Here is a 23,287-nt window from a genome sequence, read left to right on the forward strand (position 1 = left end):
TTCCAATTTATACAAAGTATTCTGCATCTTCTCTTGTGCTTCTTAAAAAAATCAGATGATTTATTAAAACTTTGGTTTCTAATTTAATTCTGACTCCTTTGTTGTTTTGGTCTGACTCCGATTTCAAGTGACTATATCGCAATAGTAGTTTTAGAAGCTGAGGTTTGTTGTGTTTTTACTTAGATACTTGATTATTTCAGGCACATTATGCTTTCAATTATCTGTTCATTGTAGACCTAATTTCATATTTTCTGATATTTTCCATTCTTCGATTGACATCCAGTTAAAAAATGGCATACTGCCAAAGCTGCAGTGTTAACATTAGTTGTTGCAGGCTTGGCTTGAAGTGGCTCTGAACCTGCTTTACAGACTCATGACACGCCTGTGTTACACACGTCACTCAAATACAAAACCAGGAAACAGGAATCAGGAGTTCAGTGAAAGAGAAACTGAAGTTTAGTTGAGCTGTTGTGTGTTTGTGCCTCTGAATTCATGCAGTAAAATGGCAGAAGCCAGGTTTTGTCAGGATGAGTTGACATGTCCAGTGTGTCTGGATCTTCTGAAGGATCCAGTGACCATCCAGTGTGGACACAGTTACTGTAAGAGCTGTATTACAGGCTGCTGGGATCAGGAGGATCAGATGAGAGTCTACAGCTGCCCTCAGTGCAGACAGACCTTCAGTCCAAGACCTGCTTTAGCTACAAGCACCATGCTGACTGAACTGGTGGAGAAACTGAAGAAGCTTAAACTTCCTGCTGACTGTGATGCTGGAAATGGAGATGTGCAGTGTGACGTCTGTACTGGAACAAAATACAAAGCCGTCAAGTCCTGTCTGATGTGTTTGAACTCTTATTGTCAGAATCACCTTGAGGAACATGAGAGTTGGTTTAAAGGAAAGAGACACAATCTGACTGATGCCACTGGACGACTGCAGGAGATGATCTGCCAGAAACATGAGAAGCTCCTTGAGGTTTTCTGTCGCACTGACCAGAAATGTATATGTGTGCTGTGTACGATGGATGAACATAAAAACCACGACACTGTATCAGCTGCAGCACAGAGGACAGAGAAACAGGTATTTAAAACTAGCGATCAAGTTAATTCTCAGTGTAGTGATTCAATAGTTTCCTGTGAAGCGCCACAGATTAATGATGCATTAACACTTTCAGTTTGAATTTCTACGTCTGTGTCAGTTTCACTTTTATTATATTTAAGCTTGCAGTGGGAAACAGACCTTAATCTTCACAATAATTCATGTACAATGGTGGTAAACAATCATTCTTTCTAGAGTTTGAACCTACAGATATTAGTTATTAGTTCCACATTTACTGGATTCATCAGTTCACATGATGATTTAGTGCCAGTAGTTTTCTGTGATATTTACTATCATCTGTTTGTCCTGCAGAAGCAGCTGAAGGAGACGCAGAAGACGTTCCAGCAGAGAATCCAGCAGAGAGAGAAAGATCTTCAGCAGCTGAGAGAGGTTGTGGAGTCTCATAAGGTGAGTCTGGAGAAGAAGAGAAGTTTGTCTCAGTCTCAGTTCAGACTCTCTTGTCTCTTTCAGTCCCACTGAAGCCTGAATCACTGTGTGTCCTAACAGCGCTCTGCACAGACAGCAGTGGAGGACAGTGAGAGGATCTTTACTGAGCTCATCCGCTCCATTGAGAGAAGCCGCTCTGAGCTGATACGACTGATCAGAGATCAGGAAAAGCGAGCGGTGAGTCGAGCTGAAGGACGACTGGAGCGACTGGAGCAGGAGATCAATGATCTGAGGAGGAGAGACGCTGAGCTGGAGCAGCTTTCACACACACAGGATCACATCCAGTTCCTGCAGGTAACACAGATCTAGAAGAACACCATCATAGTGGACTTGAGACACATCCTGCTGTGACAGGAGACTCACAGAGAAACATTTCATAAGTGTCTTATATAATCATCAGTCAGACTCTCATCTTATCTTCTTGTTTTGAAAGAGACACCACTTGCAAATGGCTCTGGAAATCTCTTAGGAATCATTTCTCTGAGCTCTTTCTTCTTACTTGAAAATATGTATTAACCTGTCTGTTGCTCAAATGGCTCTCTATTAGAACTTTTCTTTTGTTTTAAATAACTTATATAAGCAGTGTCCCTGTGTGGAGCTGATGAGTTTTGATTTCTGTTTTCTGTAGAGTTTCCAGTCTCTCTCAGCACCTCCTGAATTTATAAATGTAAATGCCAATCCCTTCAATTCTCTTATCTCTTTTGATGGTCTGAGAGAATCTGTCGATCAGCTGAGAAACAAACTGGAGGATTTCTGCAAAGAGGAGCTCAAGAAGATCTCAGACAGAGGTAAAGTCCTGGAGATTCATCTGCTCTCAGAAACGAGTCCATCATCATCTCATATCATGGAGAACATCATATTAGAAATGTGTTAGGAATGAATGCAGGGTCATGAGAATCACACTGTTCATGTCTGTTGATTTCCACAGTCACATTCACCAACATTGTTCCCAGAACCAGGAACGACTTCCTACAATGTAAGTCAGTAAGAAAACAAGCAGAAAAACTCACTGAGTGTGTTCATGTTCTTCCTGTAGAAGGTGAAAGAAGAGTTTTATAATTGCATATTGATTGATATCTCCTCATCTGTACTGAGACACTGATGATACACTGAACATGAAGAGTTCAGCTACATGAAAACATCAAACAGATTCATAATTCCTGATTCTGATGTGTTTTATCTCCATCAGATTCCCATCAGCTCACTCCGGATCTGAACACAGCATATAAACGCCTCCTTCTGTCTAAGAGAAACAGAGTGATTACTTACACTGGCACAGATCAGTTGTATCCTGATCATCCAGACAGATTTGATTATTTTCTTCAGGTGTTGTGTAGAGAGAGTGTGTGTGGACGCTGTTACTGGGAGCTGGAGTGGAGTGGAGATAAAGGTGTGCGTATATCAGTGTCATATAAGAGCATCAGCAGAAAGGGACGGGGTAATGAGTGTTTGTTTGGATGTAATGATCAGTCTTGGAGTTTGATCTGTTCTCCCTCCAGTTACTCATTCTGGCACAAAAACATACAGACTGATCTCCCTGTAAAATCCATCAGCAGTAGAATAGGAGTGTTTGTGGATCACAGTGCAGGAACTCTGTCCTTCTACAGCGTCTCTGACACAATGAGCCTCATCCACACAGTCCAGACCACATTCACTCAGCCGCTCTATCCTGGGTTTTTGGTTGGTTTTGGATCATCAGTGAAACTGTGTTGATGAATCAGAATATATTGAGAGATAAGAGATTCCACCCATAATGCTTTGAGCTGCATGATAAATCAGTAACAGTGAGATGTTACAGAGTCTCTTCTTTTCTCTGCATTTTATAAATACTGCAATGAATTACTGAAATAAATTTGTATTATTATTTTCAGTAGTCGCCTCACTGGCTGGAGTAGCAGGTCATTTGCTCTGTTAGCAGTGCTGTGCAGTAACTGATTACATGTAATCTGGATTCCAAATATTTAGTACTTGTAATTGGACCATATTGCATTTTAAAATGCTCATAATCAGATTACAGTTACTTTTTTCATCACCTACATTATTACATATTATTCACACAATAGCAATAAATTAATAATTTATTGATTGTCCCTAATTACTTAAATGTTTTTTTTTAAATTGTATTAATTTTAATAAAAAAAAAGGCCTAATTATTTTTTCAAATGATGATGACTTTCTGAAAATCCTTTTGTGTGTCATACCATTTAGCTCACCTTTAACTAAATTCACATATGTTATGTAAATAAATTTGCAAATCATGCTTCTGAATTTGAGGGGAAAATCACATCTCAAACAATTGCACAGTATGAAACAAGTAATTTTATTCACTTTAAGTACGTATACTTACTGTATGGTTAGGATTAGGGTTTGGCTTTGGTTTCAATGCTCACATATTAATAACGGCTTCCTAATGCCTACAATTTATATACAGAATTACTATCCAACGATATAACTGCAAGAGAAACCAATGAAATATATGTTTTCTTCCCATCTTATATTTAGGGGTTCATAGTGCATGACATTTCCTTTCTGAACAACGTATGTTTGGATACGGACACATCCCTAATGGGAAGTGCAAAATATTTTTGATTTGTTAGGAATTTAATAGTTAATAGGAAACGCTGATTTTTTGAGTCCGGACTATCCATACTATAGATTGGGATGTTCTTGTATTAAAATACTGGTATTTTTGATGTCCATTGTGCACAAAAAATTGATAAAAATTGTGAATTGTGATTAAAAATTGTGAATAATCTTTTAATCGAATAGATCGATTTAACCAATCGAATCGAATCAAGAACTCTGGCACTACAAAATTTGTGAAACACAAAAGGGACTGTGTTGAAAGAGAATAGTAATATTGAGACAACATTTATCTCTGTAGGGGAGTGTGTGATAGATTAAAACAATAATTAGATGTCATTATATAATTCAAGAAGGAACATAATTAAAAAGCGTTCATGAAATGGGTAAAAATTCAAAAACCGTTTTCTCAAATAATGTAAATGAAAAGCTCTTGTGGATCTGAGATCTATTAGTCAAACTAAGGTATGTTGGTGATTGATTAGTTTTGTCTGATGATACACTAGGGGAAACTTTCGCGGGCTTTCTAAATGCGTAACGTTTCAGTCCAGAAATCCCCTGAAATTTCATCTTAAGTTTCATCTTATTGTTTCCCTCCTTTTAAGGTAAGAGGGCTAATGTTTGGTAGAAAGTGTAAAATGGGTTAATGCATAATATTTCACTGTTTCTAGTGGCTGTTTAACTTTTTTATGCATTTGAAAGAGTTAACTGATTCACAGTAAAGAGCACTGGTAAGAGGTGCGACAGTTGTGCACAGAAACTCCGAAATTGTGTGGTAAGTTTGACATTGATGTTTAATGTGTAAATGAATGTTTATTCTAAAGATAATTGTTTATTTGTGCCTGAAATGTGTTTATACTGGGAAAACAATGGAAATGATATACGATATAAATGTTGAGTCTATGAGGAATAGTAATTGAAGAAACAACAATAGTTTAAAAAGTGCATGTTTATTCACATTAGAGAAATGTTTTGATTATTTGCAGTGTATCAGCTGATAGTTAACCATATTTACAATTGCTACAGTATAAAACTGTATTTATTCTAGACCCTTAAGAGAAATGTGATTTATTGGAATTTGTCGTATCAATCTGCATAAAGTTTCAGTAGAGAGAACACTGCTGGAGTTTTGTCTCTTATTAATATTTTCCTCCTTTTCAGGGTATGATATAGTCAGTGTTGGGAAGGTTACTAATGTAATAGGTTACAGATTACAAGTTACTTGATTTAAAATGTAATAAGTAGTGTAACTTTTCAATTACTTTATTAAAGTAATGTAACATTACTTTTAATTACTTTTTGATTACTTTTCTAAATTTCTAATATTTTCAACTGTTAATCATTTTGAAACATTTAAACCAGGCAGAGTTAACCTTACAGTAGCACTCAACACTGATTACTGTCAGACTTTCAAAATCCTTTATCACTTGAATTAAGATTATAATAAGTAAGGGATAATATACATCTTTATTTTGTGATAACAACTGGCTGAATGTACATTATCTCACTTATTACACAGCTGCTTGATAGATTATTTAGATGTTTAGTGTCAAAATTATTAGACACGAAACACTAATCTGAGTTGAAATATTTGAACGCAAAGCTTCCATGAAGAAATAAATTGCTAGCAAATGGCAAGTTCATTAGACATTTTAGGGATACAGTGCAGTCATACCAGTTTTCTTACACAACATTTCACCACATAAATAAGTAAGTAGTAGTACTAGTTTGTTAGTTATCTTATAATCCATTACAATGAACAAAAAAAAAAAAATGGCAGCAGCTGCGTTTGTCTGAAACAATAGAGCAAGTCCACGATACCAGGATGACAGAATTAAGAAATTGTCTACATAATACTGAATTAAGCTTTAATATTTTATTAGCTAACCAAACGCAAAGCTTCCGCCAAGAAAAATTATCAAGCATATAGCACTGACTTAAGTTGCCCCGAATGAGTCTGAACTGTGTAATAATTAAATTTAAAGCACAGCCACCACAAATTCAGACTTTTTTTTTTTTTACTTATATTTTTGGGCTTTTTATGCCTTTTATTGTGATAGGACAGTAGAGAGATGATACTGGGTTTGAAATCAAATGTTTGCATAGTTATGACAGAAAACACTAGCATCTAACAATGCCTTGGAAAAAACAATCTTAAAAAATAAAGTTTATGCATAAACCCAAATAGGAAATAAAACTGTTATCGAATAAGCACGTGTCCTATTCTGTGTCCTAAACTCCTGAAACATTGGTGTCTCATTTTAGAGCAGTCAATGCAATTTAAAAGAAGTCAATTAAATCTGTAAGTGGGGGTGGGTGTGTGAAAAAATTCAGATGTAATCCCCTTTGTAATCACTGGCATTTTTCAAAAGTAACTGTAATTTAATTACATATATTTTCTCAGTAACTGTAACTAATTACAATTACATTTATTTTGTAATTAAATTATGTAATTCCGTTACATGTAACTAGTTACTCCCCAACACTGGATATTGTAATCCTGTAGTAATTAAGTTGCAGTATTACTGCAGTTTTTAAGGATGTTGTCCTACTTCTCTGTAACTTTGACAGAGCATTTTTAGCATTGACATCTAATAGACATTTCATGTTTTAAAGACTCAGTCCAAGACCTGCTTTAGCTACAAACACCATGCTGGCTGAACAGGTGGAGAAAATGAAGAAGAGGAAACGTCCTGATGACTTCGACGCTGGAGCTGGAGATGTGCAGTGTGACGTCTGTACTGGAAGAGCCGTCAAGTCCTGTTTGGTGTGTCAGGAATCTTACTGTCAAACTCATTTTGATCATCATGAGTATTTTCATTCACGTAAGCCACACAAAGTGATCGATGCCACTGGAAGTCTGCAGGAAATGATCTGCCAGAAACATGAGAAACATCTGGAAATGTACTGTATTACTGACCAACAGTACATTTGTGAGCTGTGTACAAAATATGAACATAAAAACCACAACACTGTATCAGCTGCAGCACAGAGGACAGAGAAACAGGTATTTAAAACTAGCGCTAACACTTGTAGTGTGACACAAGCTTTAATCTACATGTTAATTCATGAACAATGGTGGTAAACAATCAATCATCATCAATTATCAGTTCCACTTTTACTGGATTCATCTGTTCACATGATGATTTAGTGCCAGTAGTTTTCTGTGACATTTACTATCATCTGTTTGTCCTGCAGAAGCAGCTGAAGGAGATGCAGAAGACGTTCCAGCAGAAAATCCAGCAGAGAGAGAAAGATCTTCAGCAGCTGAGAGAGGCTGTGGAGTCTCATAAGGTGAGTCTGGAGAAGAAGAGAAGTTTGTCTCAGTCTCAGTTCAGACTCTCTTGTCTCTTTCAGTAACACTGAGACCTCAATAACTGTGTGTCCTAACAGCGCTTTGCAGCGGAGGACAGTGAGCAGAGTATCTTTACTAAGCTCAATTGTTCAATTGAGAGAAGCTGCTTTGAGCTGTTCCGGCTTCTGATTCCTGATATCAGAGATCAGGAAAAGGCTGCAGTGAATCGAGCTGAAGGACGACTGAAGCAAAAAGAGCAGAAGATCAGTGATCTGAGGAGGAGAGACGCTGAGCTGGAGCAGCTTTCACACACACAGGATCACATCCAGTTCCTGCAGGTAACACAGATCTAGAAGAACACCATCATAGTGGACTTGAGACACATCCTGCTGTGACAGGAGACTCACAGAGAAACATTTCATGTGTCTTAATATTATAATCTTCAGTCAGTCTCACAAGTATTCCATACAAAAATTTTTGCAAATAATTCCTTGTTAGCTAAAATTGTGTTCCTTGGTGATTGATACTTTTAAGGCCAGCGTGACAATGGAGTAGGGGATCCAAGTGCAAGCTTTTTTAAAGAGCGTAGTTGAATCAAGCAGGGTCAAACACCAGCAAACAACTATGTCCCAGGGCAAAACAATACAGTAATCCAAATAACAGGCATTAGTCAGGGCAGGCAGCAACCAGTCACAAACCAGAGAACAATCCGAAGACAAAAACACAAAGGCAAGGAAACAAGGAAACACTTAGAATTGTCCACTAACAGCTAAGCAAGACTCAGCGATGTGTGATTGTGCAACTAAAATAGTCCTCCTAATGGGAAACAGCAGAGCAGTTCAGAGACGCCTCCTTGGCCGACACGGGATAGGTGGATAGTTCAGGGACGGCCTCCTTACAAATCTACGCAACGCTACAATGAGACTCCATTGATGTGCTTGAGCTGTTAGATGGACATTTATGTTCTTAGCAGATGTTTTATCATTTAAACTATGTCCTAGAAAGTTCACATATGATCTAAGTTCACATGTGATATAATGAACATGAGAAGCTGCGAAAGGATTGAGATGAGTTACTAAAGATCAGTCAGTCGAAAAGAGATGCAAGTTATTGGGTGAAGTGTGGAGCTGATGAGTTTTGATTTCTGTTTTTTGTAGAGTTTTCAGTCTCTCTCAGCACCTCCTGAATCTACAGACGTGAATGACGATCCATTCAGTTCTGTCTTCACTTTTGATGACCTGAGAGAATCTGTCCGTCAGCTGAAAGATAAACTGGAGGATTCCTGCAAAGAGGAGCTCAAGAAGATCTCAGACAAAGGTAAAGTCCTGGAGATTCATCTGCTCTCAGAAATGAGTCCATCATCATCTCATATCATGGAGAACATCATATTAGAAATGTGTTAAGAATGGATGCAGGATCATGAGAATCACACTGTTCATGTCTGTTGATTTCCACAGTTACATCCACCAACATTGTTCCCAGCATCAGGAACGACTTCCTAAAATGTAAGTCAGTAAGAAAACAAGCAGAAAAACTCACTGAGGGTGTTCATGTTGTTCCTGTAGAAGGTGAAAGAAGAGTTTTATAATTGATGATGTAAATGATGATTTGCACAGGATATCTGCTCATCTGTACTGAGACACTGATGATACACTGAACATGAAGAGTTCAGCTACATGAAAACATCAAACAGATTCATAATTCCTGATTCTGATGTGTTTTATCTCCATCAGATTCCCGTCAGCTCACTCTGGATCCGAACACAATGAATAAACACCTCCGTCTGTCTGAGGGTAACGGAGAGATTACTGTCACTGACACAGTCCAGTCGTATCCTGATCATCCAGACAGATTTGATTATTGGTATCAGGTGTTGTGTAGAGAGAGTGTGTGTGGACGCTGTTACTGGGAGCTGGAGTGGAGTGGAGAGAAAGGTGTGTATATATCAGTGTCATATCAGAGCATCAGCAGGAAGGGAAAGAGTAATAATTGTTTGTTTGGATGTAATGATCAGTCCTGGACTTTAGAGTGCTTTCCTTCCAGATACTCATTCGCACACAATAACAAACGGACTGATCTCCGTGTAAAGCCCATCAGCAGTAAAATAGGAGTGTTTGTGGATCACAGTGCAGGAACTCTGTCCTTCTACAGCGTCTCTGACACAATGAGCCTCATCTACACAGTCCAGACCACATTCGCTCAGCCGCTCTATGCTGGCTTTGGTGTTTATTTAGGATCATCATTGAAACTGTGTTATTAAATCAAAATACACTGATGATAGATTCTTCCTGTAATGCTTTGAGCTGCATGATAAATCAGAAATAGTGAGATGTTATAGAGTTGCTTCTTTTCTCTTCTACATTAGTCAGAATAAATGTATGTAATAAATACTCATATACACAGTAAGAATATCAGTCATATCAGTTATTTTTATTATTGCTATTAAAATTACCTTTCAGTTTAAATAATCACACTGTCAATAAATGATTATTCACTTCATGTAGCTCCAACACTTTTCAGTGTTTTGTGTTCTTCTGTCTTCTGGTATCACGAGGTGCTGATTTTATTGTCATGCATTTTTATTTGTGTGTGTGTATTCAGTAGTCAGTAGTCACCTCACTGACTGGAGTGGCAGGTCAGCTGTCCTATTAGCAGTGCTGAGTAGTAACTGATTACAAGTAATGTGGATTACACAATCAGATTCCAAAAAAGTACTTGTAATTAAAGTATACTACATTTTAAAATATGCATAGTTATTTTTGGTTACACTTTATTTTAATGCTGCAGTCCGTAGTCAATTTTAAGCAAGTACATAACCAGCCAGTGTTCAAAACTATCTCCTTACTTTAGCCTGATTCACAACGGTAAGCATGTAAAAATGTTTTTTGAGTGGTACTTGTAGGTTTTTGCAGGAAATACAAGCATTATTCATAATTTATTGATTCTCTCTGATTGTTAATTTTTCTCTATCCTTTATATTAAAAAAATCATACTGTGTCATACCATTTAGCTTGGACTTTATTCACAAATGTCAAGTAAATAAATTTGTAGTAAAGGGATTCCCAGTTGTTTTTATGAGCCAAACCCCTTAAAATAAAATATTTACTTGAAATGTCTCTGAGAAAGTTCATATTAAAAATAATTAAACAATATTTTTGCATGTTTACAGTTCTCTGATGTCAGTTAATGATCAATTGACATGCAGGTAAACAAATAAAATCAAAGTGCTTTGATTATTTTTATTTTACAATTTCATGATTTATTATAAGTTTTTTTATCAACTTACAAACCTACTGCAGTTCTTACATTAAGCCCAGTTGGAGAAACCCTGGTGTAATGTAATGTTATGTTTACTGCATTTTATTCTATATATATATATATCTATATATATCTATATATATATATATATATATATATATATGGTAGATTTAACACTAAGATTAAAACAAGTTTGGTTTTAAAAAAAAAGTCAACTAAAAATAATCTAAAAAGTAGTCAGAACATACAACATACAGTCAGTAATCAGTAACAGGCCCTGTCCCAATTCGCACACTAAACCTTTGCAGTCTTCTTCCGAGTCCACACTTTCATGACATAATGCTGCTTTGAATGTCGGCCCCAATGTGAGTTCAGCAGCAGTGGGTATCAAATGTGTATAACAAACATAAAGGGGGCACTCATGAGCATCACTAAGGTATGTTACCAACAGACCTTATTGATTGCTTGATTAGTTGCCTGATGGTACACTAGGGGGAGCTCTTTTGGACAATTAGGTGTGAGAATGTCATTATCATACAGACTACAGCCGTTATGACAGGAGCAGCTTCATTTACATTAATGGTAAACTGTAAGAGTATAAAAGGTTTGAGCTTAGGATGTTGTGGGTTCATTCTGACTTCATTGAACCCAAGGTAGTACATGTACTTTGTCACTGCTATGCTGCAACAAACATCTTCATCAAGATCTTTTACGTCCTCATCGCTTACATTGGCGAGCCAGCCAGGAGGGACTTCGAAAAAAAGGTAAGAAAAGTGATTTCTTTTTTCTATGCTGTTTTTGTCAGGGAACCCTCTCATTTAAAAATTTTAAAGACAACAGAATTTGGTTTAGTCAGTATTAGCATGAGGAGTTCCTAAGCTATTCTGTACAAAAAAAAAGTCTGCATTAAATGCACAGAGCAGTTCACACATTAGAGAAGCCATTGCTCTGCATGTAGATGTAAATACATCCATAGGAACAAATTATTTCCAAAATGACAGCATTTCAATGCAAAAACTCGAATGAAAGCTGCAGAATTTAGATATCCAGTTGCTGTTCTGGCAGGAGAATAGAGAATAGAGAATAGTAATGTCGAGATTTGTTTTTGTAGGCAAGTGTGTGATAGATTAAAATGGTAGTTAAGAAATGTCATAATATAATCCAAGGAGGAACATGATTAAAAATAGTTCATAAAATTGGTAAAAAGTTTAAAGCTGTTTGTTCAAATACTGTAAATGAAAAGTTCTTGTGGATCTGTGATCTATTAGTCAAACTAAGGTATGTTGGTGATTGATTAGTTTTGTCTGATGATACACTAGGGGAAACTTTCGCGGGCTTTCTCAATCTGCACTTTCAAGACGGAAATCCCCTAAAATTTCATCTTGTTCATCGTCCTTTTCAGGTATGGGGGTTAATGTTTGGTATAATGTGTAAAATGTGCACAGAAATGAAAATTGTGTGTTAATAAGTTAGAATTTGATGTATTATAAACTTACTTGTTTATTTGTGCCTGAAATGTGTTTATAATGGGAGAACAATGGAAATGATATAGAAATAGATGTGAGGCAGATATGTATATAAAGAGAAATGTTTGAGTATATGAGAAATAAGTAATTGAAGAAAAAAACAATAGTTTAAAAAATATGCTAATATAATGTTTATTTACATTTGATTATTTCCAGTGTATCAGTTGATAGTTAACTGTTTTTATAAGTAGTCTTGGTACAGTATGAAACTGTAAAAATTCTGAACCCTTAAGAAAACCAAGAAATATTCTGAAACATTTCATGCTTTACAGACTCACAGACACGCCTGTTTTACATACAGCACTTAAATGCAGATCTATAAAACAGGAATCGCATGTCTTAAAGGAAAAAAAAAGCGAAAGTGTGGTTGAGCTGTTGCGTGTTTGTGTCTCTGTATTCATGCAGTAAAATGGCAGAAACCAGATTTTCTCAGGATCAGTTGACGTGTCCAGTGTGTCTGGAACTCCTGAAGGATCCAGTGACCATCCGGTGTGGACACAGTTACTGTAAGAGCTGTATTTACAGACTGCTGGAATCAGGAGGATCAGATGAGAGTCTACAGCTGCCCTCAGTGCAAACAGACCTTCAGTCCAAGACCTGCTTTAGCTACAAACACCATGCTGACTGAACAGGTGGAGAAACTGAAGGAGACCAAACTTCCTGCTGACTGTTACGCTGGAGCTGGAGATGTGCAGTGTGACGCCTGTACTGGAAGCAAATACAAAGCCGTCAAGTCCTGTCTGATGTGTCAGGAATCTTACTGTCAAACTCATTTTGACCATCATGAGAAATTTCATTCACGTAAGCCACACAAAGTGATTGATGCCACTGGACGACTGCAGGAGATGATCTGCCAGAAACATGAGAAAAATCTGGAAATGTACTGTATTACTGACCAGCAATGCATTTGTGAGCTGTGTACAAAATATGAACATAAAAACCACAACACTGTATCAGCTGCAGCACAGAGGACAGAGAAACAGGTTTTAACTAGCACTTACACTTGTAATGTGAAACAAGCTTTAATCTTCATGTACAATGGTGGTAAACAATCAATCATCCTTTTTGGAGTTTTCAGCCATTAGTTATCAGTTTTACTTTTACTGGATTCATCTGTTCACATGATGATTTAGTGCCAGTAATTTTCTGTAATATTTACTATCATCTGTTTGTCCTGCAGAAGCAGTTGAAGAAAAAGCAGAAGATGTTCCAGCTGCAAATCCAACAGGAAGAGAAAGATCTTCAGCAGCTGAGAGAGGCTGTGGAGTCTCATAAGGTGAGTCTGGAGAAGAAGAGAAGTTTGTCTCAGTCTCAGTTCAGACTTTCTTGTCTCTTTCAGTCCCACTGAAGCCTGAATCACTGTGTGTCCTTACAGCGCTCTGCACAGACAGCAGTGGAGGACAGTGAGAGGATCTATACTGAGTTCAACCACTCCATTGAGAGAAGTTGCTTTGAGCTGTTGCGGCTTCTGATTCCTGATATCAGAGATCAGGCAAAGGCTGCAGTGAATCGAGCTGAAGGACGACTGGAGCGACTGGAGCAGGAGATCAATGATCTGAGGAGGAGAGACGCTGAGCTGGAGCAGCTTTTACACACACAGGATCACATCCAGTTCCTGCAGGTAACAGAGATCTAGAAGAACAGGATCATAGTGGACTTGAGACACATCCTGCTGTGACAGGAGACTCACAGAGAAACATTTTATGAGTGCAAAACAGTGATGCTGTATATCTGCAATCAGTCCTAAAAGGATTTCAGACAAAAAATCAAGGTGTGGCAAATTCTTTGGTGATTGATATTGTTTTGAGTAGGGAAGAGATGAGAAGGTGAAGGTCTGAGGTTTGAGGTGAGAAGGTGAAGGTGCCCTCTAACGGAGCTCATGGGCACTCCAGCTGGAGTCGAGACAGTGTAATGCAAGTCAGCGGCTGCACATTTTAAGAATAAAGATAAAGCAAATCAGCCTGCGAGCAGCTTTTTTGGGCAATGAGACTCCATTGATGTGCTTGCGCTGTTAGACGGACATTTATATTCTTAGCAGATGTTTTATCATCCAAACTATTTTCTTTAAAGTTTGCGTAGAGTGTAACTGGCAAATACTAGAATCTGTAGCTCTAATGTGATATAATGAATATGAGAAGAATGAAGCTGATGAAAGTGATGGATTGAGGTGAGTTACTAAAGATCAGTCAAGTCAACAAGAGCAGAACAAATCTGATGTTCATGCAGATTATTGACTAATGTGTGGAGCTGATGAGTTTTGATTTCTGTTTTCTATAGCGTTTCCAGTCTCTCTCAGCACCTCCTGAATCTACAGACGAAAATGACGATCCCTTCAGTTCTGTCTTCTCTTTTGGTGACCTGAAAGAATCTGTCGATCAGCTGAGAGACAAACTGGAGGATTTCTGCAAAGAGGAGCTCAAGAAGATCTCAGACAAAGGTAAATTCCTGGAGATTCATCTGTTCTCAGAAACGAGTCCATCATCATCTCATATCATGGAGAACATCATATTAGAAATGTGTTAGGAATGGATGCAGGATCATGAGAATCACACTGTTCTGTTGATTTCCACAGCCACATCCACCAGGATCAGCAACAACCTCCTACAATGTAAGTCAGTAAGAAAACAAGCAGAAAAACTCACTGAGTGTGTTCATGTTCTTCCTGTAGAAGATGAAAGAAGAGTTTTATAACTGGTGATGTAAATGATGATTTGCACAGGATATCTGCTCATCTGTACTGACACACTGATGATACACTGAACATGAAGAGTTCAGCTACATGAAAACATCAAACAGATTCATAATTCCTGATTCTGATGTGTTTTATCTCCATCAGATTCCCATCAGCTCACTCTGGATCTGAACACAATGAATAAACACCTCCGTCTGTCTGAGAGCAACAGAGTGATCACTTACACGAGGACAGTCCAGTCGTATCCTGATCATCCAGACAAATTTGATGTGTATTATCAGGTGTTGTGTAGAGAGAGTGTGTGTGGACGCTGTTACTGGGAGCTGGAGTGGAGTGGAAATAATGGTGTGTATATATCAGTGTCATATAAGAGCATCAGCAGGAAGGGACGGGGTAAGGAGTGTTTGTTTGGAAATAATGATCAGTCCTGGAGTTTGATCTGCACTCCCTCCAGTTACTCATTTGGACACAATAACATACAGACTGCTCTCCCTGTAAAGTCCATCAGCAGTAGAATAGGAGTGTTTGTGGATCACAGTGCAGGAACTCTGTCCTTCTACAGCGTCTCTGACACAATGAGCCTCATCCACACAGTCCAGACCAAATTCACTCAGCCGCTCTATCCTGGGTTTAGGGTTTCTAGGGGATCATCAGTGAAAATGGTGATGAATTAGAATAGACTGATGAGAGGTTTTACTCATAACGCATTTGATTGTTAATCGTGGAATTCATCTTTATTTGTGTGTGTGAGTGTGTTTTCTGCTCACATGTTCATGTCAGTGTTCAGTTTTTGGAAGCTTTTTCATTTTCTTCCTGAATCTCAAGGACAAATCTGGCACATCCTCTAATAGCACTGATCTAAAGGTTTCTTTCAGGTTCTTTACAATGTAATGTAAAAAATATATAAAATTTCTAACTTCTGTGTCTAACAAGTTATTCTAGTATCCTTGTGTGTGTGCAAACATTAAAATTGCACAAGTTGCGTGCATTGACTAAATAAAACTGATATAAACTGATAATATAAAAAACAGTAATGAATGATTATTTTTATCAGTTAGTTTAGTCATATTTACAGCAATATCAGATGATCCTTCACCAGTTACATCACTTTGCAGTTGCAAGATTCCTTTTTTATGACAAAAAATTGAGCATTTTTATGTGATTAATCCATTAAATTATTTGTACAAATTAATGTTTAGAACAGTTATTTTAAATTATAAAGAGGGGGCATGTGGTCAAGAAAGAAATCCCATCTTGTATTTCTTAAATGTCACGTTTTACTCAGAAAGATGTCACAGAAGGAAATGCTTTGGATTGTGAAGACAATTCATGTTCATTTTAAATAAAAACTCAGGATCATAGTTTGGTATCATAGCTTTTTTAGGATCTTTTTAGGATTTTTAAAAATTCTCACCAAGGTTGCATTTTTTTTTATATAAAATACAGTACAATATATATATATATATATATATATTTAAAATGGCTGTTTTCTGTGTGAATGTTATATTCTTTCACACTTTTGAAAAATATTTTTCTTTTTTTTCCTGTTAGTTATTTTGTTGTGTTTTGTCATTTTTTTGTCTTTTTAAATCTTCACCGAAGTTGCATTTATTTTATAAAATATAGTAAAAAATTGAAATATTATTATAATTTAAAATAGCAGTTTTCTGTGTGAATGTTCTATTCGTTTACATTTTTTAATTTTTTATTTTTTTTTTATTTTTAGTCCTAGTAATTTTGTGTTTTGTAATTTTTTTGTCTTTTTTAAAATGTCTATTATTACTTCTGTAAGTTTTTGGGGTTTTTTTTTAGTATTTTTTTGTGTTTGTCATATCTATTAGTTTTTCTTTTTTAATGTATATAATGTATATTTAGTTTATATTTAATGTATATTTAATTAGTTTTTATTTCAGTTTGAAATATTTTAGTACCTCAGTTTAAACAAATGAAAAATTAGAAATGTTGCCTTGTAAGTTAACTGAAATAAAATGTATTATTTATTTATTTTTATTTTATTTCTAATTTTTTAATGTTTTTTAATTTTCGTTTTTAACTATATAAATATATTGATGATAAATATATTCAAATCGAAAACAGTTATTTTAAATTGTAATATTTCACAATATTACTTATGACTAATATTATTTTAATAATTTTACTGTATTTACGTTCAAATAAATGCAGGTTTGGTGAACAGTAGAGACCTAAAAACATTAAAAAATCTGAATTATATATCTGAAATAATATAATTTTATTTCATTATATTATAAAAATTGACCAGTAGTGTACAGTATTTGACAGATAATAGACTATTTATGATTAACTGCTCTTCATTTGTCAGATACTTTTCGCTGTTTATGTAAAATTCTAGTGAAGCACTTCACTTTCTGTGTCTGCTGGTCTGTGATCAGTGTGATCTCTGTGTGAGAGAGCGATACAGTGACGCTGTTGAATCATGAGGCGGGTCGTAATGACTCTGCTCAGGTTATCATATTAGTTATTCAGTTAAGTGCTGTTTGGCAGAGCTGCTTATCAGAGCTCTCGTCTCTCATCTCTCAATCTCAGCCGGCCGCTGTGGTTTTAAAAGCACCGCACTGCTGTCAGTGTGTGAGAAACAACCGTCTGTTCGAGCCCTAAAAACTCCTCAGATTTATTAAACACGCTTCAGACGCTCTGAAAGCAGTCATATTTACAGTGCTCAGTGTTTGTGCTCATATTAAATCTCTGAGGTTTGTCTTCTTCTGCGCCGTGACACCAGGATCTGATTCTACACAACAATATAATTATCAAAATAATAGCTCAGCGTTTGTTACGGTGATTCAGTGTGCGGAAGCAGTTCGGTGTCAACAGTAATTACCCACAATATATTTTGACACATAATTTGCTAAAGCTGGAAAACAGCCTGATAAAACTCATTTTACAAGAAATGTGACTTTCTATGCTTAATAGCTTCTTAACTTCATTTAAAGCTAGTGTTTTGTCTTACAAGTTAATGAAAGACAAACAAATCTTATTTCTGGTTATTTAGCTGAAATATTGGCTTTGAGAGCCACAGTTTTGTAATCTTATGTTGCTAATAAATACAATAAGTTGTCCCAGTTCTGGTTAAAATAATCTTCCAGAAGCTGCAATTATTTTCTTTATTTATCCTGAAAATCCATCTGTCTATTTTTATAGATATTAATATTTATATTTATATTAGATATTTATAGATTCTATTTGACTTTTTGAAATGTAAGACCTGAAAAACCCTTGAAAATAGCTGGAGGTACTTGAAAAGTTCTTAAATTATTAAAGACAATGTGTCTATGAAGTAAGTGTTTGTGTGTTTTTTTTTTGTTTGTTTGTTTTTTTTTAAATTTCTTTTCACGTGATTGTTTTTTTTTTTTGTTTTTGTTTTTTTGCCTTATAACTAGCGAGCTAAGCCAGTAGTATTACTGACAGTGTGGTGTAAGCATGGCTGAAGATGTGAAAAGAGGAACAGATGAACTGAATCAATTGAGTGAGTCATGTACGCTGGAACCGCTCCGATTGATTCAGACTCGTGACTTCGATCATTCAGTTCAAGCGATTCACTAGAAAAAAAAAAAATCAAATACTATCCACCCTGTCTGCCCTAAATATTATTGAAATTTACTGGTATCACATAGAATTTAGGGTGGATAGTATGCACACTGGGAAGCAGGCAGAGATTTTCGAAACTCCGAATCAGTTAACCATTACGTCGCAAAATGATTCACTGTTTTGAAGTGCTCCAGTCGGATCGCAAATCATTAATTCAGATCGGGTCTGTTCAATTCGCGGATCGCGAATCATTTGATTTAGGTCAGACGTTTGGAGCGGTTTCGCGAATCATTTCTATTTAGATTGGAAGTTCGCGGATCGCGAATCATTTTATTCAGATTGGTAATTTAGAGCGGGTTCGTGAATCATTTCGGGAATTGAATGATTCGCGATCCGCGCTCCGAGTCCTGATCTGAAATGATGGTTCGCGAATCATTATTCAGATTGGAAGTTCGGAGCACAGATCGCGAATCATTTAATTTAGATCGAAACTTCTGCAGTGGTTCACGAATCTTTTGCTTTATATCTAAATTCGGAGCGCGGATCGCGAATCACTTGATTTAGGTCAGAAGTTTGGAGTGGGTTCGCGAATCATTTGATTCAAATCATTTCGCGAATTGAATGATTCGCAGTCCTGATTTGAAATGATTGTTCGTGAATCATTATTCAGATTGGAAGTTCGGAGCGGGTTCGTGAATCATTTGATTCAAAACAGTGTATCGGAGCGCGTTCACGAATAGTTTTCTTTTTTTCTTTTATTTTTTCTTTTTTAATTAAACAGTAGAAAATATCATATCATTAAAGCGGTACAGTTATAAAACCAAAACAAAGAACAAAAGAAAGAAAGAAAGTATACACAAATACAAATCTCTTAAGAAAATTAGCCGTGGTTTTGCTATAGTAAAAGTGTAGTAATCATGTTTTTTGTATAACCACAGTTTTACTACAAAGGCCATGGTTAAACTATGGTTAGTGTAGGAAAACCATGGTTCATTTGTGGTTATGGATCAACTACATTAACCATGTGTTATTGTTTTATTTAAGGGATGTGTTGCCAGACTAACAAAAAAAGTAATACATTTACACCTTAGACAACACATAGGATAAATATAGAAATACAGTTGTTTTAGGAGTAACACAACTATAGATATTTAGTAGATCAACTTTGAATAAAGAAAAGAGAGATTTAGAGACAGATTTTTATTTTTTTTATGCATGTGAAATCATTCACTTGATTTTTGCAGTTATGTTGTATTTGTATATTTATTTATTTATATATGCTTTTATTAAATATAAAATATTCAAATAGAAAACAGTTTTCATTCTTTTTACAGATTTTAAATTAATGATTTTATTTAAAAAATTCGAGTGTATTTTTTTAATCAAATTAAAGATGACATGGTGAAGATGACATGATGACAAGAGACTCAAAAACAAAAAAATCTCATAATTATTCCAACCTTTACACACACACACGTTTGTTTTTGTGAATTGTGGGGACTTTCCATAGACGTCTATAGTTTTTATACTGACTAAACGATATTGTCTATCCCCTAACCCTAAACCTAGCCCTCACAGGAAACATGTTTGCATCGTTACACTTTCAGATAAACATCATTTACTATTTTTAATCATTTTTTTCAAAAATTTCAGGTTTTACTATCCTTGTGGGGACATTTGGTCCCCACAATGTAGCAAAAACAAGTACACACACACACACACAATACTGACAAAACATTTTACCATTTTATGTAGTCCAACATGTCCTTAACTGAAGAATCACTGTACGTTGTGTACAATACTAGTCTTTAAATCACATACAATCACAGCATTGAAATATTAAACAGCTTTCGTGTCAGTGAGGTTTTATTTTGCTGTTGCTCTTCAAGGATGTCTGCTGTCGTCTGCGCCGCTTCACTTGACATGAAGACTTACAGCAGGCCTATGTGAAGGCTGAACGTATATTTACACTTTTAGAAGTGTTTTTATTTAAAAAAGAGTGCAATCTGTGATAAATAGCACAGATATTTTATTTTGATTTAAACAGTTTTAATTAAATTTAAGAACTTAATTTGGTCTGATAATCGTGCTTGTTATTTCATACTCTTGTAGAGTTTAATTTTGAGATGATCTTGAAATATCTTACTTTTCCATAAATGTAACATAATAGCTACATTTTTAGTTGCTTTATTGTTTATTTATTTGCATGTTTATTTATTTATTTATTTATATTATTTATTTGTTTTACATTTTTATAAGATGATACTTATCTTTACCTTTTAATTTATTTCTTCATTTTATTTATATTTTATTTATATATTTATATAGTTTTAATATGCAAAATTTGAAATTTGAAAGTTTTAAATTGTTTATGAAATTATCCAAACAGTTGACGGTAAATGGCTACATTTAAAACACACACACACACACACACACACACACATATATATATATTATTTTGTGTGTGTGTGTGTGTGTGTGTGTGTGTTCAGCAGAAGAAAGAGAATCATACATGTTTGGAACAACTTGAGGATGATTACGTGATGACAGTATTATCATTTTTGTGTGAACTATCCCTTTAATAACTCTTGACCAGCTTCCAAAAGACATTCAGTCTTACCAGTTTCACCTAAACAACTAATATTCAGGTGAATCAATCCATGAAGTTCACCTCCAAATCAAAACAATAACAAATAGCACTAAGCATAACAAAAATAAAGCCTGTTTTATTTTATTTGTTTTACATTTTTATAAGATGAAACTTATCTTTATCTTTTAATTTATTTCTTTGTTTTATTTATATTTTATTTATATATTTATATAGTTTTAATATGCAAAATTTGAAATTTGAAAGTTTTAAATTGTGTATGAAATTATTCAAACAGTTGATGGTAAATGGCTACCATCAACTGTTTTATGTCCAAAATTCTTAAAAAAAAAAAAATATATATATATATATATATATATTTTTTTTTTTTTTTTTTGGTGTGTGTGTGTTCAGCAGAAGAAAGAAAATCATACATGTTTGGAACAACTTGAGGATGATTAAGTGATGACAGTATTATCATTTTTGTGTGAACTATCCCTTTAATAACTCTTGACCAGCTTCCAAAAGACCATCTTCCAATCTTACCAGTTTCATCTAAACAACTAATATTCAGGTGAATCACTCCATGAAGTTCACCTCCAAATCAAAACAATAACAAATACCACTTAACACAACAAAAATAAAGCCTGTTTTAGTACAAACCAAGTACCTAATTCACATTTGCACCAAAATACCGCAGTGTTGGCTTTAAAACAGGCATGTTGTGTGTGTATTTGTGTAAACTGTGTAGCCTGAGCATATGGGCTCAAAGGCTTTGCATTTCTCTCTTTGTGTTTCAACATCCGGGTTTCCCTGCTGCGAAATTCCCAATCCTACTACGGCGAAGCCACGCCTGCTGAATATTAAGTAGGACGTGATGTCGTTGCCCGAGAACCTTCCGGGAGCGTCCAGTCACGTAGGTGATTTAATATTCATGAGCCAGGCCTCCTCCGCAGGCTCGTCCAATCGGAGCGCGCTGCCGCGCCAGCGTCACGCTGCGTTGTTAATATTCATGAGCCGATCCTTTGCCCTAGTAGAACTGGAAAATTGGTTTCCCTGCTGGCTGCGTTTCGCTCTCCGAAGCCATTTTGGACTCAGTTCAGTTCCGTGCATGTCAGAATCGGACCCTGTCCAGCCATTCTCGCTCTGCACGGGGAGAAGCGACGCGCACGGACGGGATTTGGGTGGAAATCGCCGGTTATTTCGCACCGGAAGGCGCTTCTGTTGGAATAGCCGCTTTTCCTGATGGATTTCTGCATGTGTTAAAGTTTGATTAAGCCCGATCGGTGGGTGGACATCAGGCCGACGGTCACTCGGGCTCGTGTGTGTGTTTTTGCGTGTGTGTGCATGTGTGTGTGTGTTTCCCCGATCGTTTTAAATGTGTGCAAAGCAGAAAACACTGAAAAGGAGAAAATCCGGGGTGTTTTTGTGTCACTAGAGGAATATGTTCGCTTCCTGGCTGACTTTTGCACTTCTTCTGGGAACTTTTAGTGCAGGTAAGCGCTCTTTTATTCCTTTGACAAGACTTGCATGATTTTGCAATGTTTTTAATGTTATATAAACGCGATTTATATAATGCACTAGCGTTTTTATGGCTGTAACGTGATGTGTTTGCATTAAGAATCATGTTTGTGTGCATTACACCTGGTTTTGGGTATAAATCAGAATTGCATTTGAAATATTTCAGTGTTTAGTGAGTCTTTTGTGGATGAGAATGGATCGCATTCATTCATAACTACAAATACTACTCACTATCCTCAGCAATAACACAAGGACAACCAGCTTCAGTCCAAGGATTTTTAATTTTTCACACAGTTGCATTTATGCATCAAGTCATGCATGATCATATCTGTGTCTAAATGATGCGTGCATTCATATTACATAGATAAGTGATTTATGCAAATGTCTTTATTCTCAATTTCACATGCATAGATGTTGATAAAGTCTTGTGCATGCAGTAAATGTGTGTTTGCTGTGGCTTTGTTGTGTTGGAGGGGTTTGGGGGGAGGGGTGGATCTATACAGCTCAATATCATGCTGAATTCTGATTAAATAACATTTAATATCACGGTGCACTTTAATAAACAACCTCAGAGCAAATGTTCATCATCTGCTGTCAGAGATATGGACACTGTGCTTTCATTTCAGGACAGAATTCCCATGTTGTACCACCAGGAATGGCCTTTTAGGGTTAGATAGATGTGTTTTTATATCTCTCATAATGCATTTGGACTTGAGAAATT

The 23,287-nt window shown here is 36.0% G+C and overlaps 4 protein-coding genes across 4 annotated transcripts in view; all 4 read left to right on the forward strand.

Annotated features, from left to right (window-relative positions):
* Positions 1-450: 450 nt before the first annotated feature.
* On the forward strand, positions 451-3,693 carry LOC127155980 (tripartite motif-containing protein 16-like). The gene is made up of 6 exons (XM_051098626.1): positions 451-1,075; positions 1,406-1,501; positions 1,601-1,834; positions 2,169-2,328; positions 2,469-2,516; positions 2,730-3,693. The coding sequence occupies exons 1-6, from the start codon at positions 503-505 to the stop codon at positions 3,251-3,253; spliced, it is 1,635 nt and encodes a 544-aa protein (XP_050954583.1). The 5' UTR covers positions 451-502; the 3' UTR covers positions 3,254-3,693.
* Positions 3,694-3,877: 184 nt separating this feature from the next.
* LOC127155982 (tripartite motif-containing protein 16-like) lies at positions 3,878-9,826 on the forward strand. Its single transcript, XM_051098628.1, has 7 exons — positions 3,878-4,898; positions 6,740-7,130; positions 7,322-7,417; positions 7,517-7,756; positions 8,576-8,735; positions 8,876-8,923; positions 9,152-9,826. The coding sequence occupies exons 2-7, from the start codon at positions 6,774-6,776 to the stop codon at positions 9,676-9,678; spliced, it is 1,428 nt and encodes a 475-aa protein (XP_050954585.1). The 5' UTR covers positions 3,878-4,898; positions 6,740-6,773; the 3' UTR covers positions 9,679-9,826.
* Positions 9,827-11,347: 1,521 nt separating this feature from the next.
* Positions 11,348-16,186, forward strand: LOC127155979 (tripartite motif-containing protein 16-like). The gene is made up of 8 exons (XM_051098625.1): positions 11,348-11,440; positions 11,996-12,078; positions 12,728-13,185; positions 13,383-13,478; positions 13,578-13,823; positions 14,480-14,639; positions 14,775-14,810; positions 15,039-16,186. The coding sequence occupies exons 1-8, from the start codon at positions 11,355-11,357 to the stop codon at positions 15,566-15,568; spliced, it is 1,695 nt and encodes a 564-aa protein (XP_050954582.1). The 5' UTR covers positions 11,348-11,354; the 3' UTR covers positions 15,569-16,186.
* Positions 16,187-22,097: 5,911 nt separating this feature from the next.
* Positions 22,098-23,287, forward strand: part of acvr2ba (activin A receptor type 2Ba) — a 49,859-nt gene continuing 48,669 nt past the window's right edge. Inside the window, exon 1 of the mRNA XM_051098627.1 lies at positions 22,098-22,541. Within this exon, the coding sequence (XP_050954584.1) occupies positions 22,490-22,541 (52 nt within the window). The 5' untranslated portion in view covers positions 22,098-22,489. The remainder of the gene's footprint in view (positions 22,542-23,287) is intronic.

This window comes from Labeo rohita, chromosome 24 (assembly GCF_022985175.1).
Source record: "Labeo rohita strain BAU-BD-2019 chromosome 24, IGBB_LRoh.1.0, whole genome shotgun sequence".
NCBI classification, from domain to species: Eukaryota; Metazoa; Chordata; class Actinopteri; order Cypriniformes; family Cyprinidae; genus Labeo; species Labeo rohita.